Source organism: Benincasa hispida, chromosome 3 (genome assembly GCF_027475165.1).
Source record: "Benincasa hispida cultivar pf3 chromosome 3, pf3_genome.v1.1, whole genome shotgun sequence".
Taxonomy (NCBI): Eukaryota; Viridiplantae; Streptophyta; class Magnoliopsida; order Cucurbitales; family Cucurbitaceae; genus Benincasa; species Benincasa hispida.
This window is the reverse complement of record NC_143480.1, coordinates 58,548,925-58,570,387: the sequence shown is the minus strand read 5'-3', so window position 1 is coordinate 58,570,387 and position 21,463 is coordinate 58,548,925. Positions and strand designations below refer to the sequence as shown.

At 37.3% G+C, this 21,463-nt stretch overlaps 1 protein-coding gene and 1 pseudogene across 50 annotated transcripts in view; both read left to right on the top strand.

The window, feature by feature from the left end:
* The window catches only part of LOC150037417 (uncharacterized), a 39,799-nt gene extending 23,328 nt beyond the window's left edge, over positions 1-16,471 (top strand). For 2 of the 50 annotated variants that reach the window (XR_016528527.1, XR_016528528.1), the window contains exons 2-8: positions 6,309-6,415; positions 6,618-6,738; positions 7,140-7,712; positions 8,429-8,540; positions 8,632-9,000; positions 10,191-11,597; positions 12,787-13,856. Coding sequence is in view for 1 of the 50 variants with exons in the window: in XM_090312097.1 (XP_090168223.1) it covers positions 157-271; positions 364-539; positions 4,908-4,938; positions 5,025-5,104; positions 5,843-5,931 (491 nt within the window). In the remaining 49 variants the exon portion in view is untranslated. The other 48 variants (XR_016528529.1, XR_016528530.1, XR_016528511.1 and 45 more) reach the window with 47 other exon arrangements.
* LOC150037418 (protein PUTATIVE RECOMBINATION INITIATION DEFECT 1 pseudogene) lies at positions 1,477-4,124 on the top strand (annotated as a pseudogene).
* Positions 16,472-21,463: the final 4,992 nt, after the last annotated feature.

Here is a 21,463-nt window from a genome sequence, read left to right as displayed (position 1 = left end):
TCTCAGACATAAACACAGAAATAGCTTTCTCAGAGTTTAGTGGACACTTAACGAACCAGCCAAACAAATGACAATGAAAAGGAAAGTTACAGCAATAAATTCATAATGCTACAACAACCAAAGGAAACAAACATTACCTAATATCAAACTCTTCAGATTTCTGTACAGCTTCTTGGGCAGCTTTAAACTATCGGACAACAAATTTCCATGGCCAAATTAAGAACAACGATGGCCTCGCGTCAAATCTCGTGCCAGGCCTTGAATTACCAAGGTGATAAACTGAATAATTCGAAAGAAGCAAATTATTTTGTACTGTGCATATGCATTCTTTATGACAAGTTCTGAATTACTCTTCATATGCAGCAAGGAGATACGGGGAGAGATCCTCTTTGTTCTATATAAATTGACCACAATTCAATATGCATCTAACCATAGTACTGAAAATGATATTCTCTCTGCATTTTGCCCAGAACTTTTGTTCCTATCTCTGGAGGCGCTCATGAAGACTCAAAATGATGATGTCCGATTGAAATATGTAGGTTTGTCAACTTCTTCAAAACCACTTTTTCTGTGTTTCCTAGACCGAACATGATGGCTAAATCTTCTTTCTAGTTTATAATTTGTAGCTGGTGGTGCATGAGTTTGGGTGATATTTTTGAATGTTTGCATTTGCATACAGATGAAGCCAAGTTTCTCATTTCTCATCTTCTTTTATCTGATGTGTATTGATTTATATACTGACAACTACCAGAATATTATCTTGTTAATTTTCCACAAATTCCTCTCCCTTTTACTGCTTTCAACCCCTCCTAGACAGCATTCTGTATGCCTTCAATATGTGTTTTGTTACTACAGAATGAAGCTCATGACACACTTGTAGTCCTGAGGCTGACCCAATAAAACCAGTGTTCTAAAATGAATCAAGTAATGAGTTTAGTCATCCATGTAGTTGGTTAAAAATAGGGAGGGACGCTTCAGAAATTATAGAATTTTCTGTTTCTCTGCAAAACCTGGTTATTTTCTATTCTATCCTTACATCACACATTTCATATGGCCTTGAATCGCATTTTCAGGGTTTACATTTTATTCTAGTGTTTAATCTTTAATAACATTTTTAATTACTTTTTTCTTCAAATTCATGCCAATCGGGAAGTGTTTTTGTCATCCCCGTAGCTAGGTGGGGAAGCCTCATCTCCCATCCCTTGTAACCTCCTTTGTGATAATGAAAGTTTTGTTTGTATGTATATGTGTGTGTGAGTGTGAGCAAGCGAGTGTGTGGACTTTGAACCATATGTATCTAACTATTCCTGTTCATTCATTCATTGTGCATCACTACCAGAATAAATGTTTAAAAAAAAAGCTATGAAACATAATTATTTCCAACCTCGAGAATACTGCATGATCATTCTATACTGACAACTAACCTGAATGCTTTGAGAAAATACGAGAAATGGATACTCGTGGTATTATGTCATAATGGATGGAAAACTGCATACCTTAATGGTTGCAATAAGGCCCAACCTGAAACACAATAAAGCTGCATTAGGCCTTTCTAAATGTAGTAAACTAATAGCTTTATTAAAAATTATAAATCAGTCTTTGCTTATCATAACTAAGCAGCCCCAAAAGAAATTAATTTTATCAGTACAAGAACAACATAAAATGATAAATCAGCCTTTCTAAATGTAGTAAACTAATAACTTTATTAAAAATTATAAATCAGTCTTTGCTTATCATAACTAAGCAGCCCCAAAAGAAATTAATTTTATCAGTACAAGAACAACATAAAATGAACTAAAATATGGAAACCCCATAGAAAGATCCATGACCACCTCTTGTGGCAAGGCCGATAACAAAAAAATTTCAAACACTCTATGGAAGGAGTAGAAATTAAGTTTATTCACTACTTAAATCCCAATTAGAGTAGTGGCTCCCAAAATGAATAAAAAACTTGAAATTCCAAAGCAACAAGATAAATCGACCTATTTGAGCTCGGACTTGAAGATATGTCATTCCACCAACAAAGTTGCTTGCTAGGATATTGAAGAAAGAAAGCAAAAGCTACAAGAAAATGCAACTCAAAACATTTTGTTCATGTGCAAGTTATTTCCAGACTGAAGAACCATTTTACAAAATTCTGCTCAACCACAGAGCTGCGCATCTACAGTATGGTTATAGGTTTCAATTGGATATTCTACCCCCAAAAGATATACCCAGATGAGTTTTCATCTACACGACTTCTTAGCTCAACTCTAAGTTTCTAAATTCTGATTAGTCAATCTTGTAAACAAACTTATCCAAAGATTTTAATCGACCTCTTTTCCAATAAATTAACAAACGCTGCCCTAAATGACTAAAATTTTGCAATGGCATATCAGAAGTAAAATTTTGCAATGGCATATCAACTCTAAGTTTCTATCAAAGGTCCTCTGCTTTCGTCAGACTAAGATCTCCAACTTAACACTCTGGAGCTAATAATTAGTTATTTGTCCTCAGAGGGCACTTCCATCAAGCCAAACCAACAATGAAGAAAATATAGTGGATTATGTATTTGAGATATTACGATTTTCAGATGAGCAATCGTAGTCATGAAAATTCTTGAACAAGCATAATTTGTCAGAGATAAAGATATCTAGCTATTTTTTTTAGATCGAAAGGACACAGATGTACAACCTATGAAACAAATCCTAATCGTAGTCTTGAAAATTCTTGAACAAGCATAATCTGTCAGAGATAAAGATATCTTGCTATTTTTTTTAGAACTCAAGGACATGTATGTACAACCTATAAAACAGTTCCTGTTTAAGTAAGGTCGTAGATATCTAGCTATTTTTGTGTTGGTAAATACATTGAAACTAGTCAAGGTCATAGATATCTGGCTATTTTGTGCTATTAAATACATGAAAACTACACATTCTTTTTTCAAAATAGAACATATGCCAGAAACTTCGAATTCTAGGATAATAGAATGAGTTGCACATAGCTGAAGGTAAGGATCCCTTAGCAAGGGCTTGTCTTCAGGCCCTTGATCTTCTTTCAAGAGCTGAATTGCCCTCAAAGGCTTGCGGTTGGATTTGCAACACTAATTCTAGTGTTGCGTCATGTTGCTGAAGTTCCTTTCCATCCAATTCACAGCCAAACACTTGGTCTCATTTTGAAATGCATTTCTCAGTGTCTTGGAGTAGTGGTTGTATCTCATATTGAAGAACTAGTTCTTATTTTGACGAGTATGCTCCGTAAGAATGTAACTGGGGAGATGGGCATACATCCAGACACATTTGCAACAACCTGTGCAATCCTGATCACGATTATGAAGTCTCCATCTCATAGGGTGCCGCATCTAGCAACATCAACATGTAGTTTTATTTTGTCTCAGTACCTTCAAAATACAACCAGGTCAACTTTTACATTCTTTACACCTTCTCAAGGAGTTCTATATATATAGTCAAGTCAATACTATCATGGACGACTCTATCACCAAAGAAATGAAAAATTGTGCTCTTGATGTATGTACAATACATTTACTACCTTGGGTTTTAGCAACTATCAATGTAACTGAAGAGGAACTTATTTTGGGGGTATTGGAAACTTTTCATTCGATTTTGCTCCAAAATCCTGACATCTCAGGACCATAGATTTTGCAAACACACTTCTGATGCGTGTTATTTGAGTTTCTCTTTTAGATGTCTAGGCTCATTTCCTTGTGAAAAGATGAAATGGAGAGTGTATCTAATGCTCAGTTCTCTGGTGGATGTCATCTTCCGAAATGATTTCACAATGCATTAGAGAACCTGTATCATTTTTACCATCTGATCCAGTTGATTTACTGTTTCTACTTGGATAGGAAAGCTCCAATGACTCGGATCTTTCTTCTTGTCAGTTCACTGTTTTGTTGTTACTATATGTAAGTTCATTACATGATGATAGGTAACACACTTTTGTTTCTTCTTTGTTGTATCCTCTTTTTGGTATATATTTGTTGTCTATGTACCTCTTTGCCAGACTTGTTGATGAGAAGATGGTTTAGCATCTCTGGAACAGTATATTCTTGTTAGCAAAAGTGGCTTACTATGTGGATACCATGACCCATTTATGGTCACACAAATGGTGAATATATATGGGTTTTGTAGGTCTGTTGCTGATGCTAGTCGCGACACTTCCTATGGTTCAGAAGTTGAGAGAATACTGTTCCAATTGGTGACTGAAAGTGAATGGGATATGCATTCTTCAAGGATTCATAGATCATCATTAGTATGGTTGTTTAAGCAAGAGAAAATCAGAAATCCATTATGTTATCAGGTTTTGAAAATATACCAAATCCATTATGAACTTTTGTTGTTTTACTTAAACGCTCATGTTTAATAATTTAGTGATAACACATATTATATTTAGCACTTGGGTAGTAGGCAAATCAGTTGAGATCTCCAAAATATGCATGTTGGTAAATGCATTAAGATCTTTTAAATTCATATTTGATAATTAGCGGTACCAAGTATCTAGACTTCCATTATGAACTCGTAAAGAAAATGACCAATAAAGTGATGTGTTAGGCTTACAGCTAATTGACTTTCAAATGTAAACTTACGAATGGTACGAGCGAATGGCCACGAGATGATACGAAAAAAATTGTACTTTGTTGTTAGTGCTCTATGTGTTATCTCTGTTTATTTCTTCTTTTGACTTATAGGTACGAAGGGCTGTGTGGTGGTTTATCCACGAACTTTGATTTAACTTATCTACCCATATCGCAATCACGTTAATTTTCTTGAAGGGATTTCTAGCTTTCATTTGTTAGAATTGTTAGTGTGAATATGTGCAGTCTTGATGCGAAGTGATTGCCATATGAATGCAATTCTTGATTTAAATGCATTTTTGTTTTACTGGGGTGGTTTTGATATGATATGCAGTGGGAGGGATAAGATTGAAACTTCAAATCAGGTGAAATTCTTCCTTCCCAGAATTTTCATTTTGAGACGTCTTAGTTGTAGTCAAGGCATTAATTGACAGTTTGGTTCTATTTTTAGTTTAAGCAAGCTGAAGAAACTGCTCAGAAACTTGATCTTGATTCCAACACAAATGCCTGTCTCCTCGCTGAAAACTTTAGGTATTTTTCAGAACTATGAAATTTGTTTATTGCCTCCTTCCTTTTCGCTATCTCTTTCTCACTCTCATTGTCATATATGGATAAGCTATTATATGTTATTTTTATTGCAGAAAAATAAGGTTGAGTAATTAATTACTCTAGGGTACCATTTTTTTTTTTTTTTTTTTTTTTTTTTGTGTGTGCAAGACTGTGTTATCTATATTCCCCTTCTTTCTGTTGTTTTCCAATTAGGAGTAAGAATTTGAAAACCCGGGTGATTTGTTGCCCAAAAACTATTGATGGTGATCTCAAATGCAAAGAGGTCCCCATAAGTTTTGGATTTGATTATGCTTGCAAGGTACTCATTTCTCTTTGTAACCGCTTTAGAATTAAAATTTCGTTTGGACTCAACTTTGGTGAACGTTGCAAAGTTGAAGTAGTTTCTTCAAGAATTCAAGGAAAAAATGGAATGTCGCATACATGAGATGAGACTCTTAATAGGCTCTGCATAATGTTTATGCAGATATATTCAGAAATGATTGGTAATGTGATGGTTGATGGTCGATCTACAGTAAAATATTACCACTAATTGAAACTAAAAATAGTTATGATGTGCTGACATGTTCATAATAACTGAATTATTGACATTACCAGTATTTCAAGTTCAGATATGTCCAATTTTTTAAAACTATATATTTATAAATAAATAAATAATATCAGTAATCAAGCCCATCTTCTTGCTTCATCTGTATAAAACAGAGCAGTTCACGACTGCACACTTGATGAAGGGCACGACTGCGGCACGTTCAAGACAATGGACATGCAAAATTAAAATGAAAAAACAATGAAACTGCCATTTTTAAGCCCAAAGGTACTTATAATACCAGCCCAACCCAAAACTTAGCTTTAATGGTAAATATGTAGAATTGATTCCACAATTTATCTACCCGTATCTCAATCAGGTTAATTTTCTTGAAGGGATTTCTAGCTTTCACTTGTTAGAATAGTCAGTGTGAATATGTGCAGTCTTGATGCGAAGTGATTGCCATTTGAATGCAATTCTTGATTTAAATGCATTTTTGTTTCACCGGGGTGGTTTTGATATGATATGTAGTGGGGGAGGGAAACTCCAGACCAGGTGAAACTCTTCCTTCCCAGAATTTTCATTTTGAGACGTCTTAGTTGTAGTTCAAGGTATTAATTGTCAGTTCGGTTCTATTTTCAGTTTAAGCAAGCTGAAGAAACTTCTCAGAAGCTTGATCTGGATGGCCTTGTTGTAATTGGTGGAGATGATTCTAACACAAATGCCTGTCTCCTCGCTGAAAACTTTAGGTATTTTTCACAACTATGAAATTTGTTTATTACCTCCCTCCTTTTTGCTCTCTCTTTCTCACTCTCATTGTTCATATATGTATAAGCTATTATATGTTATTTTAATTGCAGAAATATGAGGTTGAGTAATTAATTAATTACTCTAGGGTGCCATTTTTTTTTTATGTGCAAGACTGTGTTTTCTATATTCCCCTTCTTTCAGTTGTTTTCAAATTAGGAGTAGGAATTTGGAAACCCGAAAGATTGGTTGCCCAAAAACTATTGATGGCGATCTCAAATGCAAAGAGGTCCCCACAAGTTTTGGATTTGATTATGCTTGCAAGGTACTCATTTCTCTTTGTAACCGCTTTAGAATTAAAATTTCGTTTGGACTCAACTTTGGTGAACGTTGCAAAGTTGAAGTAGTTTCTTCAAGAATTCAAGGAAAAAATGGAATGTCGCATACATGAGATGAGACTCTTAATAGGCTCTGCATAATGTTTATGCAGATATATTCAGAAATGATTGGTAATGTGATGGTTGATGGTCGATCTACAGTAAAATATTACCACTAATTGAAACTAAAAATAGTTATGATGTGCTGACATGTTCATAATAACTGAATTATTGACATTACCAGTATTTCAAGTTCAGATATGTCCAATTTTTTAAAACTATATATTTATAAATAAATAAATAATATCAGTAATCAAGCCCATCTTCTTGCTTCATCTGTATAAAACAGAGCAGTTCACGACTGCACACTTGATGAAGGGCACGACTGCGGCACGTTCAAGACAATGGACATGCAAAATTAAAATGAAAAAACAATGAAACTGCCATTTTTAAGCCCAAAGGTACTTATAATACCAGCCCAACCCAAAACTTAGCTTTAATGGTAAATATGTAGAATTGATTCCACAATTTATCTACCCGTATCTCAATCAGGTTAATTTTCTTGAAGGGATTTCTAGCTTTCACTTGTTAGAATAGTCGGTGTGAATATGTGCAGTCTTGATGCGAAGTGATTGCCATTTGAATGCAATTCTTGATTTAAATGCATTTTTGTTTCACCGGGGTGGTTTTGATATGATATGTAGTGGGGGAGGGAAACTCCAGATCAGGTGAAACTCTTCCTTCCCAGAATTTTCATTTTGAGACGTCTTAGTTGTAGTTCAAGGTATTAATTGTCAGTTCGGTTCTATTTTCAGTTTAAGCAAGCTGAAGAAACTTCTCAGAAGCTTGATCTGGATGGCCTTGTTGTAATTGGTGGAGATGATTCTAACACAAATGCCTGTCTCCTCGCTGAAAACTTTAGGTATTTTTCACAACTATGAAATTTGTTTATTACCTCCCTCCTTTTTGCTCTCTCTTTCTCACTCTCATTGTTCATATATGTATAAGCTATTATATGTTATTTTAATTGCAGAAATATGAGGTTGAGTAATTAATTACTCTAGGGTGCCATTTTTTTTTGTGCAAGACTGTGTTTTCTATATTCCCCTTCTTTCAGTTGTTTTCAAATTAGGAGTAGGAATTTGGAAACCCGAAAGATTGGTTGCCCAAAAACTATTGATGGCGATCTCAAATGCAAAGAGGTCCCCACAAGTTTTGGATTTGATTATGCTTGCAAGGTACTCATTTCTCTTTGTAACCGCTTTAGAATTAAAATTTCGTTTGGACTCAACTTTGGTGAACGTTGCAAAGTTGAAGTAGTTTCTTCAAGAATTCAAGGAAAAAATGGAATGTCGCATACATGAGATGAGACTCTTAATAGGCTCTGCTAATGTTTATGCAGATATATTCAGAAATGATTGGTAATGTGATGGTTGATGGTCGATCTACAGTAAAATATTACCACTAATTGAAACTAAAAATAGTTATGATGTGCTGACATGTTCATAATAACTGAATTATTGACATTACCAGTATTTCAAGTTCAGATATGTCCAATTTTTTAAAACTATATATTTATAAATAAATAAATAATATCAGTAATAAAGCCCATCTTCTTGCTTCATCTGTATAAAACAGAGCAGTTCACGACTGCACACTTGATGAAGGGCACGACTGCGGCACGTTCAAGACAATGGACATGCAAAATTAAAATGAAAAAACAATGAAACTGCCATTTTTAAGCCCAAAGGTACTTATAATACCAGCCCAACCCAAAACTTAGCTTTAATGGTAAATATGTAGAATTGATTCCACAATTTATCTACCCGTATCTCAATCAGGTTAATTTTCTTGAAGGGATTTCTAGCTTTCACTTGTTAGAATAGTCGTGTGAATATGTGCAGTCTTGATGCGAAGTGATTGCCATTTGAATGCAATTCTTGATTTAAATGCATTTTTGTTTCACCGGGGTGGTTTTGATATGATATGTAGTGGGGGAGGGAAACTCCAGACCAGGTGAAACTCTTCCTTCCCAGAATTTTCATTTTGAGACGTCTTAGTTGTAGTTCAAGGTATTAATTGTCAGTTCGGTTCTATTTTCAGTTTAAGCAAGCTGAAGAAACTTCTCAGAAGCTTGATCTGGATGGCCTTGTTGTAATTGGTGGAGATGATTCTAACACAAATGCCTGTCTCCTCGCTGAAAACTTTAGGTATTTTTCACAACTATGAAATTTGTTTATTACCTCCCTCCTTTTTGCTCTCTCTTTCTCACTCTCATTGTTCATATATGTATAAGCTATTATATGTTATTTTAATTGCAGAAATATGAGGTTGAGTAATTAATTAATTACTCTGGGGTGCCATTTTTTTTTTTATGTGCAAGACTGTGTTTTCTATATTCCCCTTCTTTCAGTTGTTTTCAAATTAGGAGTAGGAATTTGGAAACCCGAAAGATTGGTTGCCCAAAAACTATTGATGGCGATCTCAAATGCAAAGAGGTCCCCACAAGTTTTGGATTTGATTATGCTTGCAAGGTACTCATTTCTCTTTGTAACCGCTTTAGAATTAAAATTTCGTTTGGACTCAACTTTGGTGAACGTTGCAAAGTTGAAGTAGTTTCTTCAAGAATTCAAGGAAAAAATGGAATGTCGCATACATGAGATGAGACTCTTAATAGGCTCTGCATAATGTTTATGCAGATATATTCAGAAATGATTGGTAATGTGATGGTTGATGGTCGATCTACAGTAAAATATTACCACTAATTGAAACTAAAAATAGTTATGATGTGCTGACATGTTCATAATAACTGAATTATTGACATTACCAGTATTTCAAGTTCAGATATGTCCAATTTTTTAAAACTATATATTTATAAATAAATAAATAATATCAGTAATAAAGCCCATCTTCTTGCTTCATCTGTATAAAACAGAGCAGTTCACGACTGCACACTTGATGAAGGGCACGACTGCGGCACGTTCAAGACAATGGACATGCAAAATTAAAATGAAAAAACAATGAAACTGCCATTTTTAAGCCCAAAGGTACTTATAATACCAGCCCAACCCAAAACTTAGCTTTAATGGTAAATATGTAGAATTGATTCCACAATTTATCTACCCGTATCTCAATCAGGTTAATTTTCTTGAAGGGATTTCTAGCTTTCACTTGTTAGAATAGTCAGTGTGAATATGTGCAGTCTTGATGCGAAGTGATTGCCATTTGAATGCAATTCTTGATTTAAATGCATTTTTGTTTCACCGGGGTGGTTTTGATATGATATGTAGTGGGGGAGGGAAACTCCAGACAGGTGAAACTCTTCCTTCCCAGAATTTTCATTTTGAGACGTCTTAGTTGTAGTTCAAGGTATTAATTGTCAGTTCGGTTCTATTTTCAGTTTAAGCAAGCTGAAGAAACTTCTCAGAAGCTTGATCTGGATGGCCTTGTTGTAATTGGTGGAGATGATTCTAACACAAATGCCTGTCTCCTCGCTGAAAACTTTAGGTATTTTTCACAACTATGAAATTTGTTTATTACCTCCCTCCTTTTTGCTCTCTCTTTCTCACTCTCATTGTTCATATATGTATAAGCTATTATATGTTATTTTAATTGCAGAAATATGAGGTTGAGTAATTAATTAATTACTCTAGGGTGCCATTTTTTTTTTTATGTGCAAGACTGTGTTTTCTATATTCCCCTTCTTTCAGTTGTTTTCAAATTAGGAGTAGGAATTTGGAAACCCGAAAGATTGGTTGCCCAAAAACTATTGATGGCGATCTCAAATGCAAAGAGGTCCCCACAAGTTTTGGATTTGATTATGCTTGCAAGGTACTCATTTCTCTTTGTAACCGCTTTAGAATTAAAATTTCGTTTGGACTCAACTTTGGTGAACGTTGCAAAGTTGAAGTAGTTTCTTCAAGAATTCAAGGAAAAAATGGAATGTCGCATACATGAGATGAGACTCTTAATAGGCTCTGCATAATGTTTATGCAGATATATTCAGAAATGATTGGTAATGTGATGGTTGATGGTCGATCTACAGTAAAATATTACCACTAATTGAAACTAAAAATAGTTATGATGTGCTGACATGTTCATAATAACTGAATTATTGACATTACCAGTATTTCAAGTTCAGATATGTCCAATTTTTTAAAACTATATATTTATAAATAAATAAATAATATCAGTAATAAAGCCCATCTTCTTGCTTCATCTGTATAAAACAGAGCAGTTCACGACTGCACACTTGATATGAAGGGCACGACTGCGGCACGTTCAAGACAATGGACATGCAAAATTAAAATGAAAAAACAATGAAACTGCCATTTTTAAGCCCAAAGGTACTTATAATACCAGCCCAACCCAAAACTTAGCTTTAATGGTAAATATGTAGAATTGATTCCACAATTTATCTACCCGTATCTCAATCAGGTTAATTTTCTTGAAGGGATTTCTAGCTTTCACTTGTTAGAATAGTCAGTGTGAATATGTGCAGTCTTGATGCGAAGTGATTGCCATTTGAATGCAATTCTTGATTTAAATGCATTTTTGTTTCACCGGGGTGGTTTTGATATGATATGTAGTGGGGGAGGGAAACTCCAGACCAGGTGAAACTCTTCCTTCCCAGAATTTTCATTTTGAGACGTCTTAGTTGTAGTTCAAGGTATTAATTGTCAGTTCGGTTCTATTTTCAGTTTAAGCAAGCTGAAGAAACTTCTCAGAAGCTTGATCTGGATGGCCTTGTTGTAATTGGTGGAGATGATTCTAACACAAATGCCTGTCTCCTCGCTGAAAACTTTAGGTATTTTTCACAACTATGAAATTTGTTTATTACCTCCCTCCTTTTTGCTCTCTCTTTCTCACTCTCATTGTTCATATATGTATAAGCTATTATATGTTATTTTAATTGCAGAAATATGAGGTTGAGTAATTAATTAATTACTCTAGGGTGCCATTTTTTTTTATGTGCAAGACTGTGTTTTCTATATTCCCCTTCTTTCAGTTGTTTTCAAATTAGGAGTAGGAATTTGGAAACCCGAAAGATTGGTTGCCGAAAAACTATTGATGGCGATCTCAAATGCAAAGAGGTCCCCACAAGTTTTGGATTTGATTATGCTTGCAAGGTACTCATTTCTCTTTGTAACCGCTTTTAGAATTAAAATTTCGTTTGGACTCAACTTTGGTGAACGTTGCAAAGTTGAAGTAGCTTCTTCAAGAATTCAAGGAAAAAATGGAATGTCGCATACATGAGATGAGACTCTTAATAGGCTCTGCTAATGTTTATGCAGATATATTCAGAAATGATTGGTAATGTGATGGTTGATGGTCGATCTACAGTAAAATATTACCACTAATTGAAACTAAAAATAGTTATGATGTGCTGACATGTTCATAATAACTGAATTATTGACATTACCAGTATTTCAAGTTCAGATATGTCCAATTTTTTAAAACTATATATTTATAAATAAATAAATAATATCAGTAATAAAGCCCATCTTCTTGCTTCATCTGTATAAAACAGAGCAGTTCACGACTGCACACTTGATGAAGGGCACGACTGCGGCACGTTCAAGGCAATGGACATGCAAAATTAAAATGAAAAAACAATGAAACTGCCATTTTTAAGCCCAAAGGTACTTATAATACCAGCCCAACCCAAAACTTAGCTTTAATGGTAAATATGTAGAATTGATTCCACAATTTATCTACCCGTATCTCAATCAGGTTAATTTTCTTGAAGGGATTTCTAGCTTTCACTTGTTAGAATAGTCAGTGTGAATATGTGCAGTCTTGATGCGAAGTGATTGCCATTTGAATGCAATTCTTGATTTAAATGCATTTTTGTTTCACCGGGGTGGTTTTGATATGATATGTAGTGGGGGAGGGAAACTCCAGATCAGGTGAAACTCTTCCTTCCAAGAATTTTCCTTTTGAGACGTCTTAGTTGTAGTTCAAGGTATTAATTGTCAGTTCGGTTCTATTTTCAGTTTAAGCAAGCTGAAGAAACTTCTCAGAAGCTTGATCTGGATGGCCTTGTTGTAATTGGTGGAGATGATTCTAACACAAATGTCTGTCTCCTCGCTAAGTATTGATGATATATACTTTTTAAGGGTTTGAAACTATTTAACAGGTTAATTAGGCAGTAAGTGCCAGGAAAAGGGTTGGTAACTACTGCAATCACCACACCATCCGGATTAGGAGAGTAATCTGGGGCGGAGTGTGACACTAAATCTATCGAATGGGTTGAGAAGCATTTAGCTAGCATAACTGAGGATCTTCATTCTTTGCGATTATCTTGTATTATGTATTCCTCATTCGTCCATTAGAGATACTCAGGAGGGCAATCAGGATCTAGGCTTGGGAAAGTCAGGTTAGAATCTAGGCTCAAGAGAGTCAGATTATAACACATAATCAATAGATAGGAGCTTAGGATTAAGCACTATTTTCTATTAACGCATCGCATGCATCCTATAGATAGGATATGATTGTGTGCAGTCACCTTGTCTTATTGTGCATCTTGCATCATCGCATAGGAAAAGAGTAGAGACTTAGGAATAAGCTCTATGGACATTGTTGCATTCAACACATGCGTGCTAGAACTAGAAGCACCGCATTTGCATTGGAAAATGATTTGTTGTCACATGAGTGTAGCATAATCACATAGTTTGACGCATTCCCAAGAAACGCTAGCTAAAGACCTTCTCAACCTGTTCCTTCGCATACTCAGTGAATCTACCACATAATTGAACTTTTCTCAAATTTGCCGCATTTATTTACTTTATTACCGCAAAAACAACCCAAACAACTATTTGATTTATTTGGTTAACATAAAGTCTTATGAAAAATTACCATTGCATATCGTTTTCCCAAGTCCTTGAGTTCGATCCTGGACTTACCAGGAAACTCAGTGGGGTTTATACTTGGATTCCACTGAGAAAACTTGTTGCTCAACGGATTTTCATCACCGCATTTCATTCCATATTTTCATCACAAAAAATAACGCATTAAGTTTTTGGCGCCGTTATCGGTGACTTCGGAAAATTAGTGAGCTAACAGTAATTTTTCTAATTTCTTTACAGCTCTTAATCTCTGGCGAATTACGACCCGAAGATTGAAAGGATGTTTTGAAGAAGATTAAGAGAGAGCTGGCAACAACAACAACCAGATAAAGATAATATGGCAAAGCAGCCTGGAAACAGAGCACCAAACGAAAACAATGTCATGGCGAATCCAATCCTACTGGCAAACGATCGTAATAGGCCCATTAGGGATTATGCATCGCCAAACCTCTATGATTTCTCTCCAGGAATCATGAGGTCTGCCCTTGATGGAAGCCGATTCGAAATGAAACCGGTGATGCTGCAGATGATCCAGACTATAGGACAGTTTGGAGAAAGGCGTGGCGAGGACCCGCACGCCCACCTCCGAAGCTTTATAGAAATCTTCAACACTTTTTTGTTCCCGAATATCTCCACTAAGGAAGTTTGACTCACCTTGTTCCCATTTTCCTTGTGCGATCAAGCAAGAAAATGGGCGTATTCTTTCAAACCGGGAGAGATAACTGCGTGGGAACAAGTCGTCGAAAAGTTCATGAAGAAATATTTTCCACCAACCGAGAATGCCAAGAGAAGGAAATTAATAACGAATTTTGAATAAGAAAATGACGAATCGCTCAGCGATACCTGGGCAGGGTTCAAGAGGCTGGTAAAAGATTGTACACATAATGGCTTACCAGACTACTTGTAGATGGAGATTTTTTACCAAGGACTAAACCCTACATTGCAGACCGCTGCCAATGCAGCAACAGTTGATGGTCTGCTTGACAAAACATATGAGGAGGCCAATAGTATACTTGATCGCATTTCCAAAAATCAAGAGGATTAGCGGGAAAGCGATCAAAGATTAAGAATTAAAGACAATGCCGCAAACAATAGGGTCATCGCATCCCTTCAAAATCAAATGTCTGCGATGATGAGTTTGATACAAGGCATCGCAATCAATAACACAGGAGCGAAGAAAGGGCAGGTCAATGCAATTGCTCAAACGACCGCAAGTTGTGTCATCTGTGGAGATGCTCATTCGATGGAAGAATGCCCAGAAAATCCGCAGTCAGTATGCTTCATAAAGAACAATCCCTATTCCGATACATACAACTCTGGGTGGAGAAACCCCTAAATTTTGCGTCGAAAAATCAATAACAAAACTTCCAACAGTGGCGCAAAGAGAAGGGCCACCCGGATTTTTCCCGCAAACAAGCGGTCCAATGCATAACCAACCTAGAAGCTCGCAAACACCGCAATCTTCGTCCTTAGAGAGCTTGTTGAAGCAGTACATTGAGAAGAACGAATCAGTGCTTCATAATCTCAACGTCCATTCAAAATCTCGAGATTCAGGTGGGACAAATTGTGGGCGAGCTCGAAAATAGACCACAAGGAGCGTTGCCGAGCTCAACTGACCAACTTGCTAAGCGACAACATAACTGCGGAAGTAAAGGAGGAACCCATCATGACCAACTTGAATGCGGTGACAACCGAGGATCTGTTGAATTATAAGTCAGAAAAGCCCGAGAAATTGAACCCCAAAGTTGTGTCCACTCTCAAACTTTCAGAACAGGAGACAAAACAAGTCCAGCTACCACCAGTCCCGCATAGATTGAAAGAGAAACAAAATGATGAGACAAGATCACAACAGTTGAAGTAACACAAAATACTATAGTCCCATAAAAATGTGCAACCTAGGAATCTTCCCGATACCATGCTCCATTGGAGGGGTTTACAGTGGCCAAGCACTATGCGATCTTGGGGCGAGTATAGACGTAATGCCACTATCGATCTTCAAACAATTGAATATTGGCACACTCACGCCCACGACAGAGATCTCATACTTGCGGACATATCCCAAATACATCCCGAAGGAAAGTTGAAAGACGTCGCAATCTCAATTGATAAATTCATTCTGCTGGCAGACTTCATCATTTTGGATTATAAAGCGGACAAAGATGTGCCCATCATATTGGGACGACCATTCCTTTCGACCGCTCGCGCTCAAATTGATGTGCACAAAGGGGAAATCATAATGAACATCAATCGGGAAAATCTCCGATTAAGGCAGTCAAGATTCCGGAAGAACGAGAAAAGAAGAAAAAGCCACCGTGGACGTGAAAAGCCCAGCTTGGAATAAGCAGTCCCTAAGCTACTATGTGACTCAACCTCATCAGGGACGCAATTCTTTTGAATATCCTTTTTCTGTATCAATACTTCATGAACTTTCATCACCTTATTATTATTTGTTATCGCATATTTTCTTTTACTTCTTTAAAAAAAGGGCGAGAAAAATTTTGTTAACTTTTTTTTATTATTATCATTTGACCCTCTCAATGTTTTCTTTGCAAATGATTAAGGTACACGATTGCGGAGGCGCTGCACGAAGATGCAACTACTTTATTCCGCCATCACAATCCAAAGGAAGATCGCCGCAAAGAAGGAGGCATCAACAAACAATGCGGGCGACAACGCAAATTTGGGGGTTGTATTTTTCCTTCACTCTATTCCAAATTCTGCACTATCGCATTGCATTTTAATTTTGAAAGTTTTATCATCGCATCCTCTTTGATTACCACAATCATTTAACATTGATAAATTTAGTAAGTCACTGCATGCTTTCTCTTTGCCATTTATGATTTCAATGATGAATCACATGCATCTATTGCCGCATTTTAAATTTGAGGGTGAGGTATTTATTTTCAACCTTGCTATTTTTAGCTCTATGAAAAAAAAAAAAAAGAGAGGAAAATTTTGAGAATAACATCTCCACTGCCAACGCAATGGAGAAACCCATATTGGTAAGAGTTAAGTTGTGAAGGGCACTTACCCGTAGTTGGATGTCTGCATGACACATATGAGGGCAAGCCAAAACAAAAGTAAGTCGCCAGGATCAACGCATAAACAAATGACAGCAACTCCGCTGCCAAGTAGGTATGAGTCTAGTTTGAGAAAGAGCGCACTACTCGTAGTTGGATGTCCGCATGACACACGTGGGGGCAAGCTAAAACGAAGGCGAGGCACTTGGATCAGTGCATGGGAGTTACGCTTGTCAAGCGATTGCGATCATCATGTCGAAGTTGCGGTATTAAGCGAATGCGGTCACTACAAGATTGCGGCTACACGATAACGCATAATAGGGGGATCAACGCAAGGTTGGTGGAATGAACGCATCAACGTACATCTCAGGAAAATCAAAAGCTGATGTTGACATTTCATCTACCACGCTGTTAGCTGCAGAGATTCAGAAAGGACTAATGCACCGCGAATGTCAAAATCAGAGCAGTCCATTAATGTTATCCGCGATCCAAACTCTATATAAAGAAGCCTATGAGCAAAATTTCAACTTATCTAGGGTTTTTCCCTACGATCCAAACAAATGCGTGAGAAGAAAGCTTGAGAGTTCTTCATCTCCTTCTTCCATTCCGAGAGACAACCGGAGCCTTCGATCGGAGCTAGATCTCGAGAGAGTCAGCTCCACCGCCCATCCATGGCACCACCGGTAGCCTTGACATTGGTCATTTCATTTTCTTCCCTTTTCTTATATTATATTGTATGACATTTTGTGATTAAGGAATTAATATATGATGTGTTCAATTCATTTCTGTGTTTCCTTTGATTCCATCTCCATCTTTCTTTACTTAGCATCCTTAACTTTCATTGCATCACTTAGTGAGATTGTTAGAGTATCGCACACTTAATCATGTGGATTAGGGATATGAAGCATGTAGCAAACCACCAAAAGGTGTGCGTTGCATGAGTGTATGAGTAAACCTTATTTTCTTAGTGTGAAGCTGTAGCTACGCCTGTCTATAGGCGGATGCAACGCTTGTCTATGAGTAAAGTCAGCCATAACTAACTGCTCGGGAGGGTAAATGGTTGGTCGCATTAAGCAATGTAAGCTATTGTTCACTAGAGATAGGAATAATCTTATGTCAGCAAAGTTTATGCGGTTACCTTGTCTTATGAGCGCTTCATTCATCATTTAGGCATACTTGAGATAGTAGTCTAAAATCCAAATCTAAGACTCGAGAGAGTGGATAGAAACGCATAAGAAGGAATGGGAAACTTAGAGATAAGCTTTGTTTGCTATCACACAGTGTATGCACCCTACGGAGAGGATATTGCATGCGTCCAGGAAGTAGAATACGGTGGTATGCGGCCATCACGCTCATATGGTGAGAGCACGTGAGCGGGTTATCGAGGTTTAGGCAGGCATAGGCTTCCCGACACTATCGCAGATACATCGCATATGTCCTAGAGTTAGGCTCAAGTGTGTAGCATGATCGCATGGCTTGCGTTGACTAAGGTTGCCCTTGCGATCACTCTTAAGGGTTGCAATGAAGACATCTCCACATTTTATCTATTTTTCCATTCATTTACTTCCTGTCAATAGTTGTCGTGTCTCTACCTTTCATTCTTATCCACATTTCGTTGTCTATTAGTTAGGAGTAGGAGTAGTGTTAGCTTAGCAACCCCTCTATCATTCTTTTATTTAACCGCCACATGCAAATTACCGCATTCATCTAGCTACAAGTCTCTATGTTCGACCTTGGATCACTCGAGAAACTTGCGTTCGCGTTATACTTGGCGTGAACATAAGAAAAATTGTGACAGGAACATATGGTCATTGCATACATTCATTAACACAGAGTTCATTCCAACGCATGACCACGACGCATATCTTAAGACATACATCGCATGTTGCGTTTCACCGGATTTTAGTTGTTGAGTAATTGACATCTAATTTATCGTCATCAGCAGTCTCCACTGCGAAACCCCAAAACGAGTCCAGTAAGGAAGCGTAACTCATCATTGAGCGAACCATGTCCAACAAGGTCCTATTTTTCCTCTCCACTATACCATTCTGCTGAGGTGTACCCGACGCTGAGAGTTGGGAAACAATTCCATGTTCTATCAAATAGTCATGGAATGCTGAGTCCAAAAACTCTCCACCTCGATCCGATTGAAGTGTTTTAATACGTCTACCCAATGCGTTTTCAACTTCAGCTTTGAACTCTTTGAACATTTCAAAGGATTCAGACTTCCATTGCATAAGATAAACATATTCGTACTTGGAGTAATCATCAGTAAAACATATAAAATACTCATAGCCACCTTGGGCTTGCACATTCATAGGACCACAAAGGTCAGAATATACTAACTTAAGAGGCTCTTTGGCTCTATAACCTTTTCCAGTAAAAGGTCGTTTAGTCATCTTACCCTCAAGGAAAGACTCGCACGCTGATAAAGAATTTTCTTCTAACTCACTTAGAAGTCCATTCTTCACCAATCTCTCAATCCTATTGAGATTAATGTGCCCTAAACGTAGATGCCAAAGTTGGGCAATTTCTTTTGGAGAAATTCGTCGACGTTTTGTTATAGTTTCGTCAGTTCTAAACAATTCAGTATTATGGAGGGAATTAATGGCTAACGGATTTAGCACATATAAATTCGATTCCAGATTTGCAGTACAAATAAAAACACCATCTTTATGAATAAACGCTTTATCCACATTAAAAGAGACAGTATATTTACATTGCAATAAAAACTTTACAGAAATAAGGTTCCTTTTTAGTTCGGGAACAATATATACATCATTCAAAACAAGAAACCTATTCTGTAAAGCTAACTGGAGCCCTCCCACTGTCACAGCTGAGACGGCGTGCCCGATGCCTACTCGCATCGTCATCTCACTAGCCTCCAGCTATCACTAAGATCTAGTCCCCTGAAAAGAAGAAAAAACATGGTTAGTGACGCCCGAATCAATTATCCAGGCAGAATCATCATTCTTCACTAAACAAGTTTCAAATACAAGTATTACATTTGCCTTTATCGACCTTGGCCTTAGCCTTGGCTGCTTTCTTCTCTTTCAGATATCGAGGACAGTTCCTTTTCCAGTACATCCTGGTTGCAATGGAAACCCTTTCCCTTTTCAACCGGTGGACGCCTCCTTGGGACGACAGGTGGTGGGTTAGCAGGCGCCTTCCCTTTTCCCTTACCACCCTTCTTCTTCCCCTTTGCAGAGTTAGAAGTAGAAGGTGCAGACTTCGTTCCTGAGGTCAAACCTCTGTGGAATGTCCTCGAGGATGAAGCAACATTTGCCTCACCCTTCTTCCTCTCCTTACTTTTTAGTAAAGATTGGTAGGTCTGCAATTCATTGAGGAGAGTTGTAAGGTTATATTTCACTTTGTTAAGAATCACATTGCTAACAAAGTACAGGAAGCTCTCCGACAATGAATGCAAGATTCAAGACCCAATCAGCCTTAAGGGAGCTATCTATCTACTTACCTTTGCCTCGAGGAAGGAGTGAATTGGCGAATCCCAAAATGGACCGTCCTCAATGGCAGAAGTTCCCAACTCACTCAGGATTGAGGTCATGTTACCTAAGGTCATCCTAGTGTAGTGAAGTCTGTGTCATGAATGGTGTTATATAATGAGACGTTAACACTTCGTGGTCAGGTCTTATACAAACTCTTTGTATAGGACGCCCCCGCTCGCATGTCCCCAACACGAATGATCAGGATCAAACCATCTGTGACAGGTCACAACACTTGTGACCATTCCACAAAGTGGGCAACATCTGTAGCGTTACCAGAATAAGGTTTCCATTCCATATCTATATACTACAGACCATTTTGGTTATCACTCAATACACGATCTACTTGTATGTCATCACATACATGCTTAAGTTACATACAGATATCAGGGATTTTATGTTTATTGGTTTGTGGTAAAGCAAATAAAACATGCAACTGAGCAAAAAACAAGATGTGAAGTAAATATCATATATTATACAACACAAGCGTTCGTTACAAACTACAGGACACGAGACTTTAGGGCATCAACCCCAACAATATTAAAGGAGATAGAACAAAACATATTTCACCCAAGTTTTTCTACACTCATGATCTTGAAGAAAATGACAACATCACTGTACAACACATTTGTACGAAGGATAACCTCCGACTTTGTTAATCTTCTTGGGTGATCGGACTTTCGGCTCGTTGATCTTCTTGGGTGTCGGCTTTTAGGCTTGTTGATCTTCTTGGATAATCGGCCTTTAGGCTTGATGATCTTCTTAGAGGATCGGTTTTTGGACTTGTTGATTTTCTTGGATGATCGGCCTTTGGGCTTGTTGATCTTCTTGGATGATCGGTCTTTGGACTTGTTGATTTTTTTGGAAGATCAGCCTTTGGGCTTGTTGATTTTCCTAGAAGATCGGTCTTTGAGCTTGTTAATCCTCTTGGAGGATTAGTATTCGCACGAGGCTTCCGGAGAAACTTGTTTCGTGGAGTTGAACTTGGTGTTGATGTTGAAGTTGATTTGATGCGATGTGGTTCGATCTCTAGTACTTGATCCTCTGATTCTCTCTTAGTTGATTGCGTACGCTTGATTTGAGGAAGCGAAGTGCGTGATGATCGTGGAGTTGAAGTCTTGAAAGAATACTTGTATCTTCGAAGGACTTCAGTCTTTAAGGGTCTTTTATCTTCTAAGAGTGCAGCTTTAGGAGTCTTGGGAGTTTTCGGCTTGTTGATGAATTCTCTTTAGACTCTCTAAATGTAGAATTGCTTGTATCTTCAAAGGACTTCAGTCTTCAAAATGTTTGGAATGTTTGCATCTT